The following is a 12,760-nucleotide window of genomic DNA, read 5'->3' as shown; positions in this document are numbered from 1 at the left end:
TACTGACGGCCGAGACACTAGTTTGAGTAGTGCAGTCATTGACGACTCGGCAACATTGAGAAACGAAGGAACCACTATCTTCCCTATTGGAGTTGCAATTGAAAACACTGCAAATATAGATTTTCCTCATTGATTATGCAAATGAAGTCCTAATTCGCATACTTTGCATTCCAACGCGTATATCTCTGTCTAAGCTACCTGCATACTGAACATCATGGAAATCCGTCGTTTCTTTGTTTAGATATTCTCCTTGAAAGATTTTGACAAAAACTCCCCTGCAGTTCCAGTGAAAGCTGCTACTGTTATATCACAAGCTGCCACCAAAAAATCAAGACCATAGCACGTCAAGGACAAAATATACAAAAAATTGGAAGTTCTTCTGCAGTAGCAAGGTCACATACCAGGAGGCCGAAAATCGACCTTGACCTTCGTATTTCAAAGACCAACCCATATATCAAATATCATCGTATTCCATTTAGAGGTTCTTGAGTTATGCCGACTACAAACTCCGGAAACACACACATACAGACAGACACACAGACAGACACACAGACACGCCAAAAACGATACCTCCATTTCACATGGAGGTCATGGAGATAACATGGAGGTCAATTTTAATAAATCAACGTATACAAAAGAAATTACGATGTGCAATATCATCAATAAAAGATTATATTCCATCGTTATAAAATATGACGCATTATATGTATACGTCCTCTTTATAGGATAGATTCTATATTGCACCATCATGTGTTTTAATCATAAGTAATAAGTGATTTATTGTGTTTTATGGTACGATAAATCATAGGACTCAACTATCTTCCCATGTCAATCGTACTTTTGGTATATATGGATAAAAAGGAAATATTGATATCTAAATATATAATGATGAAAGAATAAGTACATAATTTCCTAAGAATTCTGCTCAAAAACCTTTGGAGTCACACTTAAGATTTCGAAAATTAATGTCACTGAAAGAATTGTGCGGCCAAATAGACCGGTCCTGACCGTCCAACACAATTAGCAGTTCAATTAATGATAGCACGGTAATCAGAGATTCGACCAATGAGAGAGCGGTTGCATGTCCGTCCAATATTTGCATTTTCTTTTCCATCTCTACGTTTTGACGGACTTGGGTGGTGCTTTAGGGGATCGATCTATTGATACAAGCTAGCTTCGCAAAGACTGACGGGTTGGTATCTAGTCTTGGATCCCCAGGTCCGTCTTGAGAACGCGCATGCGCGAGTAGATCTCATCCCAGTCCAGGTAGCCTCCCTGCAGATGCCGCGTGCCGCCGGTCTGACTGTAGGCCAGGCGGCCGTGGAGAGTCCGGGTGTTGTTGAAAGCGATCATTTCACCTAGACAGACATCAAAAAGTTGCAATAAGCTGGTTTACGGATTTCGTAAACGTATGCGCCCTCAGATGCATTGTGGGTAATATGTCAAAGTTGAAGGCCATTGAGACATAAACAAAACATATTTACCACATGTATTACGGTGGTCCTGGTGAGAACTGTTTAAAAGTTAGGCGCCTTCACCTTGTGTGTTTGTGTGTGTGTGTGTGTGTGTGTGTGTGTGTGTGTGTGTGTGTGTGTGTGCTCACCAAATAACAGGTAATGTCGGGGCGAGCATGGAGAAGACAAAGTACTTTCCACAAAATATTTTGCCTGACCTGCCGCCATTTTGTGTCGTACGCAGTTCTTGGGACGGTACATGATGGTGTTGTAGGCCTTCAGCGCGCCGTACAGCGCTTGGACTTGGTCGGTGGGCAGATCCAAGATGGAGTCACGAACCTGGTCGTTATAGTTGATGTTCTCAACATTGCCCTTGTCGTCCAGGCTGAAAAAATGTCCCGGAAAGATCAACAAAGGTAAAGGTTTGGTGACGGTAAGTAGCAGCCAGATGAAAGATCTAATAGCATCGTGCCTTGGGCGTCGCCAAAATGCTGTATTACAGGTCACTTATGGCTTCACATTTGAGGCGTCGCCAAATATAAGTATATATGAAATATATGTATAAAAGAGCTGTTTGCGAGATTTTGTGTCACAAATACATGTACTATCTAGTATGATATATGTCGTCTGCTGTAATTCCGTAATCCATGTCTCATATCAACATTTATTGTATCTGGATAACAAAGTTCTTCATTTACATCCAAAGATGTAAATACATACATTTTGTACAACAGTCAACGTTTCTGTGACCGTCTGTCACCTTCTTCAGGGCAAAACTGACTATTGCCACTTCGCACTGCAGCTAGCAAGCTAACGTTAGGTGTCGCTGCTGCAAGCACTGTGAAGAATGCGTTCCCAAACGAAGCGTTCTTGATAAAAATTTTCACTGAGCTATTTTACCTGATTATAGGACGTCTCTCCCTCAGGTAGAACCTATGAAAGTCAATCCCTTCATCCTGGAAGTTGACCTTGAGCGTGGTAAGAAGGCGGAAGGCTTCAGGGTTCTCCTCCTTCAGCTGGTAAGCGACGTTGAAGCCGTCCACAAGGTGGTTGTCGCCCCCCTCCCCCTTACACTGCTCGATGCAGTGGAGCATCTGAACCTGTAGATTACAAATCTTCGTTATTTAAAGAAGATACAAAAGAGTATCCAAATGCGTTTGAGGGAGAAGCCATAGACCTACGTGCATCATCCCTCGTTCAGAAAGATTATATGGTATAAGGAGTTGCGGTCATCTTTGTAGAAAATGTTGGACATCATAGTATCATATAGCCAGATGACGTCGACCAATCAGAACCGAAGTGCCACAAGTGGGGAATGATAAATCACAAGTGGTCAATTATTACAATAAATGACCTGTTCACCTGTTCCATTATGCAGGGAGAAAGAGTACTTTATTTTTGTTAACATCGATAGCACTTTTCGTCTTAGCAAGGAAAACCTCCTTGGTCTTAGAAATAAACCACAAATCTTCTGTAAATAGATGACAAAATTAATTATCAATTATTTCAATACTCCACTTCCTGTTAGTCTGTAGTTCCACCATCCACTTCTTGCCACTCTTCTGTATTTGACTTACTACCGGCACGCAGTCAAACGAAGAAACACAAACAAAAAGCAACAAAAAAACATACATGGAGGTAATAAAAAAACTTATACGTACCCCTGGCGCGTAGTTATACTGTGGTAAGTCCGTATGTAGTCCCAGTTTAGCACTAGTGTAGGCCACGTTACTGGGGTTAGGCTTGCTCTTTACCACAAACTCCTTTCTGCGTAAGTAAATGCATCGTTTAATAAGAAATATAAAAACAAATTCAATGAGAATCTGAATAAAGATCAACTACTATTGGAACACATGTTGAGGAATGTATCTAGACGGTATATGAAACGAAAAACACTGGGAAAAAAAACAGAAATCTATGTGAATTTCCTATCTTGTTCACTTATTGTGAATTTGTCGCAAATTCTGTTTGTGCATTTTCCTTTTGTTGCTGGATCGACCAACTTTGGACCCGGCCAAGCCAACTTTCCTTACCTCCCAGTAGTGGTGCGTACCTAAACCCGAGTTAAGGTTTAGGTTCGGACTCGAGTCCAGAGGTTAAGGTTCAGGTTCGGACTTGAAAGTCCGGACTTGAACCAATGGAATATGTGTGCTACGAATATTTTTTCCTGTTTCATGTAAAATTGCATATCGGCATATATTTTACATGCAATTTGAAAACTATAATATGCGGAATTATATACGGTCAGTAATTAATGCAGAAGTTCAGTTATAAACACAAAACAGCAAATTATGAATGTTTTCATATTTTTCCAGTGCAAATTTCACGATCTAAGGAAGCTTTAAGATGGTCTAAATCAAAAAGGACTGTAAAAGCGAGAGATTTTTTTTCAAGTCCGGACTTGATTCCAGATGTTTAGGTGTTTTTGGACTTGAACCTAAAGGTTAGGAACACGTCAGGAACAAGTCCGGGGTTCAGGTACGCACCACTTCCTGCCAGTCTCCGGTTACACCATCTTCCGCCTCACATCCTGTTACTCTACACTATCCAAACATCCACGGACACACGCCAAGACAAACGCACAGACCGACAACAATACCTTCAGTTTTCACAAAGGTAAAAATCGAATTATCAACACTAACCCGTAGTTGGTGTGTCTGAGAAACGCCACCCGATTGGCTAGCCTTTGCAGCTGTCCGATCTCGCAGGGGACGTTCTGCACGAGAACGAGGCCGACAGAGTCCAGGCGGAACAGGAAGTCATACAGGGCACGGTCGTCTGTCAGTAGGGTGGGGAAGTCAGCTTTGGGCAAGTCGTGTGCTAGCTCCGACCCCCAGAGCTTAGTCTGTCGGAAAACAACAACAATGATAAACCGGTGTTTCTTCCGTATGACGTTTGTAAAACCTAGTCTTTTTGCACCTTGTCTTTTGTGAGCAAGAAAAGTTCAGTTGGAGAACCAGTGACTTTCTTTTAATCTTTATTACGATTTGAGGGGGGAAGAACATTTGAAACTGGATCTCGGCATTGTATAAAAGGCTCCGTGCCAGAGGCGTCGCCAAAAACGAAAATGCGAAACACATGGGAAAAGCTACATTTTCTTTATATTGTGTGTGAAGATAATAAATACAATAAGTATAAGATCATGTAAAATACGAATAAAAAGAGGTAAAAGTCGTCTACGATCTAATTAAAGACGTATTTCGTCAACGATCTACGAGAGGCCAACCAGACTGCCCGCCAAAGGATACAGCAGTGGAGCGACAAGATATGATGATGATGATCAACTTGCCAACTGTGTTACAAGTCCGCATTATATTCAGAGTAAGGCTTTTGAGTTAAGAGTATTAGACCTTTGGACTACGAATCGGGAGTATAGAAGATACGTTGATGCCTCCTTGGTTGATGAAGGTTAGACATCCAGGTGATAAGATCTGCCAAAAATAATTACTCAAGCAACTGGATAAGATTTTGAAACAGTCAGACGTTTCAGATAGCATCCGCTATCTTTCGTCAGTGACTAAAGAAGTATAGAAGATAGGCCTGTCGTTGAATGTTTACCTTTCTCTGCCAGTCCCTCCCCCTCTTTTCCAGGGCCTGGGTAGAGAAACAGCGTCCCTTGAGCCAGGACCAATCGTACTGGCTGTGGTGTCCGTCTGGCCAATCAACGGTCAGCATGGTTCCCGCTGCTACAGGGGTAGGGGGGCATAACATTGGGCATCTCATGATTTTGTTACGTACGTGAAATGGTAGATATTGTTGCCATTTAGTTAGTTAGTTGGTTAGTCAGTCAGTCAGTCAGTCAGTCAGTCAGTCAGTCAGTCAGTCAGTCAGTCAGTCAGTTAGTTAGTTAGTTAGTTAGTTAGTTAGTTAGTTAGTTAGTTAGTTAGTTAGTTAGTTGGTTAGTTAGTTAGTTAGTTAGTTAGTTAGCTAGTTTGGTTGTTACAATTTCTGCATTATACATTTTTCGTATGTCAGTCCCGTTCACCTCAGGTTGAAAGTAAGTAATTGTTAGAGTTGCCAGAATGACAGGAAGTCAAGTTTAGAGTTGCCAAAATTAGCAATTCATCAACCTTGTGGTGACAACTAACAGATATTTCAGGTCATGGGGTCAATGAAAGAGCCCACTAGCTCACAGGGAGGTATTGTTTTTTATCTCTTTGTCTTTGCTTTCGCAGATATGTATTTTCAATATGCTAGTCACGTTCGCCGTAGAGTAACAGAAAGTGATTAATGAACACATATAATGTTAATCAAAACCTTATTTGCCTAACTAATGAACAGCAATCACGACATAAGAGAGAATCTAAATATTTCACGGAGGTATGAGATCTTAGAACTCTTGTTTGAGGAATGCTGCTCCAGTTCAATTGTTTCTATATTTACCCACACTGCTCAACGCCTCTGAAGATGATTGACCTTTTGAACAGGCGATATCAAAGGTCGTTTGCTTTCGGGCACTCTGTACTATGCTAGATTATGTGTGCAGGGTACATGTGATATGTGACAAGTAGGTACATAGTTCTTGCCAAATTGTAAATAAAAGTTATTGACATAGCCCGTCCACTCTGTTCACTTTTTTTGGTCTAATTCAATTGCTTGTCATATGACAACTTACTTCCATTGTTCACTCTACAATCTGCTATTATGACTATACTTTCTAAACATCGGAGATGAAAAATGCCTATTTCAATACAAAAGACGGGGCCAATTATTTACCAGAATACACAGAAAAAAATGTGAAATCGACCAAAATACAACTTGTGCATTGATGAGTAAACATCGCAGGTTGCTATATCTCGGTTATGTACACTTATAGTTTGGCCCTGTGAACAAGAAATTACCAGACAATACTGCGCGGTCTCGGGTCGTCATGTTCATCATACTATAGTTATATGCACTAGTTGTTTAATGTGCGTAATTAGCACGCATGTCGACCAGTCTAGACTATAGTTTGAATTTCGAATTAACCTTAGCCCTAAGTCATCAATGCATACTGTCTTTCGGTTGATTCCACCCTTGTTTAGCTGTATTCTGGCATCACTTGAAAGTTCATCTGTGTTGGTAGAAGTCATTCTGAATGGAGTTTAAACTGTAATTGCCAACAATTTATTGTGTTGGCATTTACAGTTTAAACTCCATTCAGAATGTATTCTGGCATATTTCGGTGTATTCTGGTTAACAGCTGGACCGAAGAAATGCCACTTTCTCAAATCAATGTCAACTTGAGCTTTAGGGCCCTGTCACACTTGTGCGTATAATCAAGTGCGTATGAGTTGCGCATCAACATTTCTCTGGTTTAAGTAAAGTTTGAGGGGAAAAGTTTGCTTTTCACTTTGACCTACCGTTGTGCAGCCAAGTGATCGAACCAAAGAAATGACTTCTTCGGCTGCAAACTTCACCTAAACCAAAAACATGTGAAATACGAAATTCCTGCGGACTTGTACATACGCACAGGTGTGACAGGGGCTTTATGTATGATTGATATCCCTATTTACCGTACACGTCAGCCGTGACAGGAGAAAGATTCACGTCCAAGTCAGCCATCAAGAACAGACGGGCGCGGGAGTCCGGGTTAAAACATTGCTGACACTGATGATAAACAAATAAACAAACAATTAACGAAGAGGCGAAAATAAACAAACATCCAAACTTGGTAACTTATCTTCCAATCTGTGGAATATCAAAAAGTGCGTACTTGTTATATATTTTTTTGATAACAAACGAATATCCAAAATCGATAACTTAACTTATCTTACTATCTACGGAATATCAAAAATGGCGTATTTGTTTTAAGCGATTACGATTTCAATTATAATCGAATATCCAAAATTGATAACTTATCTTGTTAAGGATGTGGGCTTGAATAAAGTCTTAAACAGAGACTATGCGGCTATAGCGTCTTTTCTGAAGATACGGCGTGAGTGTGTACGGTTGGTTTGAGGTTGCCCACTACTACTGCTTATCTTCCAATTTAGGATATCAAAATACGCGCTCATGTTTTCGTGCGTTTTTAATATTGCTATAAGCTAAGATATTTTGCATTTGGACCAGATTTTACGCCATAATCTTCATAAATCTTGAGATTGAATCTTCCGGCAAGAAAATAGGTGTTGATCAGATCAGATTTTTAACAAGGTTCGGCCGACTTTTTTAACAGCGCCAAACGGTCGCCGAATTTAAATCTTAAAGTGCCAAATTAGAGAAAGCCGGTTGTATCACTGCTCGTATAGTGCGAGCTATTTTTCTGCGGTATAAAGGAGGTTTACCAAAATGGGATGACCCTTATTTACAAGATTAACAGCGATATGATATCATTCAATTCAAAATAATCCAATTAACTAGGAGATACTGTTAATGCAGAAATGTTCGCGGTGGTTTTATGTTCGCGGTTATCGCGGTGAACTCTTCAGCGCGAACTCAAAACCAGCGCGAAACTTTTTGCCCATCTATGACTGTAGCGCTACCGTTGTTTCAAACGTGAACTTAAAGCCACCACGAACACTCCATTTTCTCCCTATCAAAAACGCAAAATAAAAACCACGCGAACTTAAATGCATTTGCAGTAACCTGATAGACTAGTTCTCCTTGATTCATCTCTGCCTAAGAATGCAGACAATAATTGTTTCCTTTAAGCTACAAGCTCCAGTATAATTTCGCTGCTGTCTCTATTACTAGTTCGTCTGCCTTCTGCAAGTTCGTTTGCCTTCAAATGCAGACAATAATTGTTTTGTGTGGCTACAATACGAGTGTCACCATTGTTATTGAAAGTTCGTAGTGAGGTCAACCTGCCAAGAGAAACAAATGGCACATGTTGACCTAGTGCCTACTTTCCAATCTGGGTCACATGGAGCTCAGACACTATTTGATTAGAAACCGCTTTCGGCGACGGGATGCATTTTAAGTGCAAGAATCGATGACTTATGACTTGACGTGTGTAATGATGCACAAGTAACTATGATAGGCGGCCTCGACCCTACAACTTGAATGTGCCCGACCCAAAAACAGGGACAAAAGAACTGTACATGCCTGAATACTTTTGCCCAAAACACAGACTCGTTTAATAGGCTAGCGTGTGTGTTACATAGAAAGACGGCCATCGACAGATACAGATGCTGGCGAGGACACAGATACACAGATACACAGATACACATACAATAAAGATATGATAACGATGCGTATATACATGTACAAACAGAGGCTCACCTGACAATTGTCCCTAAGCCACACGTACGGAAACATGCTCACACCCCCTTCAGACCACTCCACTTCTACCACCCTAGCAGCTTCGTTCAGGCACACTTTCTCCATTATTGGCCCTTCCTCAAGCCTCGAACTCCTTCTTAAAACAGAGAAGCTCCTCCTAGCTTGTACCAGTTGTGGAGGGAATCCAACACGGCACAGAAGATGGCTGCCCTGTTGTAGTGGAGGTGTGTGTTCCCCTCGACACGCTATGCTCGACTTTGGTCCGTTTGAGCCCACCTTTAGACGTTGCCCCGATAGAACTGAGATACGAAATGGGCTTTGGGAGGCCAACGTTCGCTGAAACGGCCGCCATAGCGCCAGAGGTATCGCCATGTTTGTCTAATTTTAGCCTCGCTGTGCCACGAATTAGTTTTTGATGTCGAGTGGCCTCAGCAGAGGTTGCGTAAGCCGGACGTGACCCATACGTCAACTTTAACCTAGTTAATGAAATACTTGAACGGATAGAGTACTTTTCTACATATCAGTTTACTCTAAAACTTGATAACTTGAGCCATCAAACACTGTTTCTCGGGCCAGGAGAACTTCTTGGGAAAAAAGAAAGGGAGGAATAAACGGTAGCAGGGTCATAACTCTCTCTCTTTTTGTAGAAACTTCCACGTTGATTGTTCAATGCAAAGCGGTCTAGATCTCATTCCACGTACATTTGAAATCGATAAATAAAATTTCCAAATAGGTCAAACCACACAACATTATGTACATCTCTTCCAAATTAGCCCTCTCTTCTTAAAATCCTTCAAGAAACAAGAGGCAAATTGACAATATGTGTGATCGATAAACCATCTCACAGACACAACAGACTACATGTCAAACAGTCTTTATTCCAGGTCAACACGTTGTCAAGAAGGCATCGAGACCTGTTCTGGTTTTCGAAGTCACCAATCAACAAGACACACACATGGTGGGTTAGATTAACTCTAAGTTCGACCACGTGTCGTTTATCAAAAGGTACTGCGTCTAATGTGCATCATCAACTCACCAGGGACCCTAAAAACGGCACAATTCAAACGATAAATCTAAAGGAACTCGAGCGTAATGGGGCATCTCTAATCTCTAATTACCTCCGCGTATCTGGATCAAACCGGTCTTGGGGTATATCCAGAAATTCAGATGTCCAGGTGTTCAATGCATTCTAAGAAGGCCTCGATAGTGCCGCTTTCGGTTTTATGAGGCAGTCTTGGAATACCTGACGGTCTTATGAGAGTTGTCGACGTTTTAAGTGTAGCTAGATTTATGAGCATGTTTGTCACTTCTCGGTGTTTGCTATTCTCTGTTGGCAAAAAATCACCTCGTTATGTTGTTCACTTTCGTAGAAAACAATTATTTCTTTTCAAACGCAGTGATGCGGGCCGTATTTCTTTCACTAACCGCAACGCCCCTCAGGCACTAGATTTCTGATGTTACAAGTAAACACAAGAGATAATTTACACCTCTCTAGACAGCGTACATGTATGGCGCATGGAGCAGTCACCGTGCCCGTTCTACATAGCAGCAGCTTAATAGATATTGAAGTGACATTTCTCTCACTACCGTCTTTATGGAAAGGCCAATACGGAGACTACTTTGAAAGATTTCTGTACATTTCTCTGATTACTAGTACCTTCACGGAAGGAAAATATATTGTTTTTCCTTCGTTTCTTCTTCTTCTCCAAATAATTACAAACAAGGTCAATGTTCTGTATAAGATGGCTGTTATCGTGGTTTAATACTGGAGGTATAACAGTGGTGTTCGATTACACAATGTATCAAGTGGCAGGACAGAGCTGGAGTGGCTGGTCACTATATCCATGAATGTGTTCGAGTAAGATGAATAGAGCAGTAGTTTGTTTTGCTAGTAAAGTAAAGTATTGAATATTTTCTTGCAAATGTTGCCTTTCTTGTTGCATAATATTTTGGCGACACCTCAGAGGCGCAGGTTTTGTTGTACGTACAGTGGGAAGGATGTGGTCCCGATCGTGACTAAGCTTGTATCCCTCCATCATCAAGGTTCATCGCTGGAGAAGATTTTCTCGTTTGGAAGCACATCCTTCCCGCTGCAGCGCCACCTAGCAATGGTATGTAGAACCACAATGGCCTCATGGTATGCGTGGACTTAGAAATCATACTTGGCTCAAGGCAACAGATGTACAAGACAAGACCTATCTACCACCGAAATGTCATGACTATGAGATATCAAAACTGACTGTGCTGCAGTACCCCTGGAAACCGATAGGGGCCCAAAATCGACCATGTCGTCATATTGGCAACACATACGAAGTATCAGATAGATCAATCAATAACTTCACGAAGTATCGAGGTAAAACAAAATCAATTTCCAATGGATCCATTAGTGTGGGTTTCTGACCATCTTTCAAAGAGATCGTAGAACTCAAAAATGTCCCCGCCCCTGAGGCGTGGCCAAAAATGGTTTCTTCCACGCCCGAATATTTTCCCGGCCATTGACACACATGTACAATGATATCGATCGTCCTGATTTGACGTTTTAATAGGGTTAATGAAAATGAAGAGGAGGCATATCACCTCTGACATTTGCATGAATACAGGTGCACAACGGTTGACAGCTCGCATTCTTCACTGCGTACAGGGAGCTCGAAGTGATAGATTGTGTTCGTCAAATAGAATCTAATTCGTTGTTTCTTAGCAAACCATATCTCGTACCACTCAGTATACGTATACCCTGCGTGTAACAAGTGTATACGCACGTATGACTGGCCATGGTACAATCAAACCTTTAGATAGCGAATTGCGTTCTAGATATGCAAACAGTCATATTCATTATAGACGATATTGAATAATATACACGCTGATGGTTTGTTGAAATATAAACATTTTATACATATTTCAGAACAATAAGAGGACATGTCTCTTGCTAGAGCACGGCTGTCCCGTACGTTGTAATTGCACACGATGTGAGTTTATACTCTGGAAGGCTACAAATTGAATATGTCATACCTTCGTGAAATATTTCTAGCTTTTGTGAATTTCTTGTTTTATCATTTTTGTGTGGATTTCTCACTATTTCAGTCTATCTCATTTTACTACTGGCTCCCATAAGGGAAATATATAGCAGAAAATTGAGGACGAAATTAGATAACCTTTTCTGGAAACTTCGTTTCTCGGACATTTGACCTAACATCCTGCAAGTGTCCTAGACACGCCCAACCATTTTGCCTCCACTTTGACCTTCACTTCTTGTCGGTCTGCCGTGACACATACACAAACAAACCAAAAACAATACCTCCGCACATGGAGATAACAACAGGACCATATTCTTGAAGGTAAATCATATTTTAGATACCACAAATGACAGCTAGTCAAGCAACTGGATAAAATTTTGAAACAGTCATTGTGACTGTTTTTACATTTTATCCAGTTGCTTGTCAGTAACTGGCATTTGGCGTATCTAACTGCCTGGATGTCTAACCTTCATCAACGCATATTCTAGATAAACTGATGGCACACAACGATACCTTTTGTTTTGGCCCTGCTAACATACTGACGGCCCTTTATGAATACATCTCCTCTTAGCGTGATGCTATTGTATCTATTATTCATAACCGGTCGCTAGGTGGAACAATATTCCGTCTCAACTAATTAACACGACTGCATTTCTGTCACAATCCCCGTCGCTAACGATTGCGCTTCGATGACAGAGGCAGACGAGAAAGCGCTGGGAGTTACCGGGCGATTTTTTCCTTGTGTAAAACGGTATGAAGGGCAGGGGTTTCTTTTGAGGCCTTCAAATATGTTTATCAGTGCGGTGTTGCCATAGGAAAACCATTTTGAAAGCCTGCTTTGTTATAGCCAGTAGTTTCTTGAAGTTTGGTCTTACGAGACTCTCGGGCAATCTTGGAAGACGGAGCTATGGGGAGTTCTAATCCCATGTGAGATTTTGCAACGTGAACAGGAGTTTGGTTGACTTTCCAAGGATTTGGGACTGTTAAAAAGCTTCAACGACTGTTCATACTGGATCTACAAAATATGAAGAAACGCCAAGCGCTACCACTAAACGTCATCGAGGTCTTCGAATTTCCGGAAACGTCGTC

The 12,760-nt window shown here is 41.2% G+C and overlaps 1 protein-coding gene across 1 annotated transcript; it reads right to left on the bottom strand.

Annotated features, from left to right (window-relative positions):
- Positions 1-562: 562 nt before the first annotated feature.
- On the bottom strand, positions 563-9,189 carry LOC136421875 (gamma-butyrobetaine dioxygenase-like). The gene is made up of 8 exons (XM_066409442.1): positions 8,658-9,189; positions 6,950-7,043; positions 5,013-5,140; positions 4,097-4,299; positions 3,116-3,221; positions 2,355-2,554; positions 1,673-1,839; positions 563-1,358 (listed from the first exon to the last, which is right to left on the bottom strand). Exons 1-8 carry the CDS (start codon positions 9,027-9,029, stop codon positions 1,201-1,203), a joined length of 1,428 nt encoding a protein of 475 aa, XP_066265539.1. The 5' UTR covers positions 9,030-9,189; the 3' UTR covers positions 563-1,200.
- Positions 9,190-12,760: the final 3,571 nt, after the last annotated feature.

Source organism: Branchiostoma lanceolatum, chromosome 16 (genome assembly GCF_035083965.1).
Source record: "Branchiostoma lanceolatum isolate klBraLanc5 chromosome 16, klBraLanc5.hap2, whole genome shotgun sequence".
Classification (NCBI taxonomy): Eukaryota; Metazoa; Chordata; class Leptocardii; order Amphioxiformes; family Branchiostomatidae; genus Branchiostoma; species Branchiostoma lanceolatum.
This window is presented reverse-complemented; position numbering and strand designations above follow the sequence as displayed.

Excerpts from the sequence above, each read along its gene's own strand:
- LOC136421875 (XM_066409442.1), bottom strand. The coding sequence starts at position 9,029 with ATGGCGATACCTCTGGCGCTATGGCGGCCGTTTCAGCGAACGTTGGCC. Across the intron at positions 4,300-5,012 it reads GGAGGGACTGGCAGAGAAAG|ACTAAGCTCTGGGGGTCGGA; the intron begins GTAAACATTCAA and ends GTTTTCCGACAG. Across the intron at positions 1,840-2,354 it reads GAGAGACGTCCTATAATCAG|CCTGGACGACAAGGGCAATG; the intron begins GTAAAATAGCTC and ends ACATTTTTTCAG.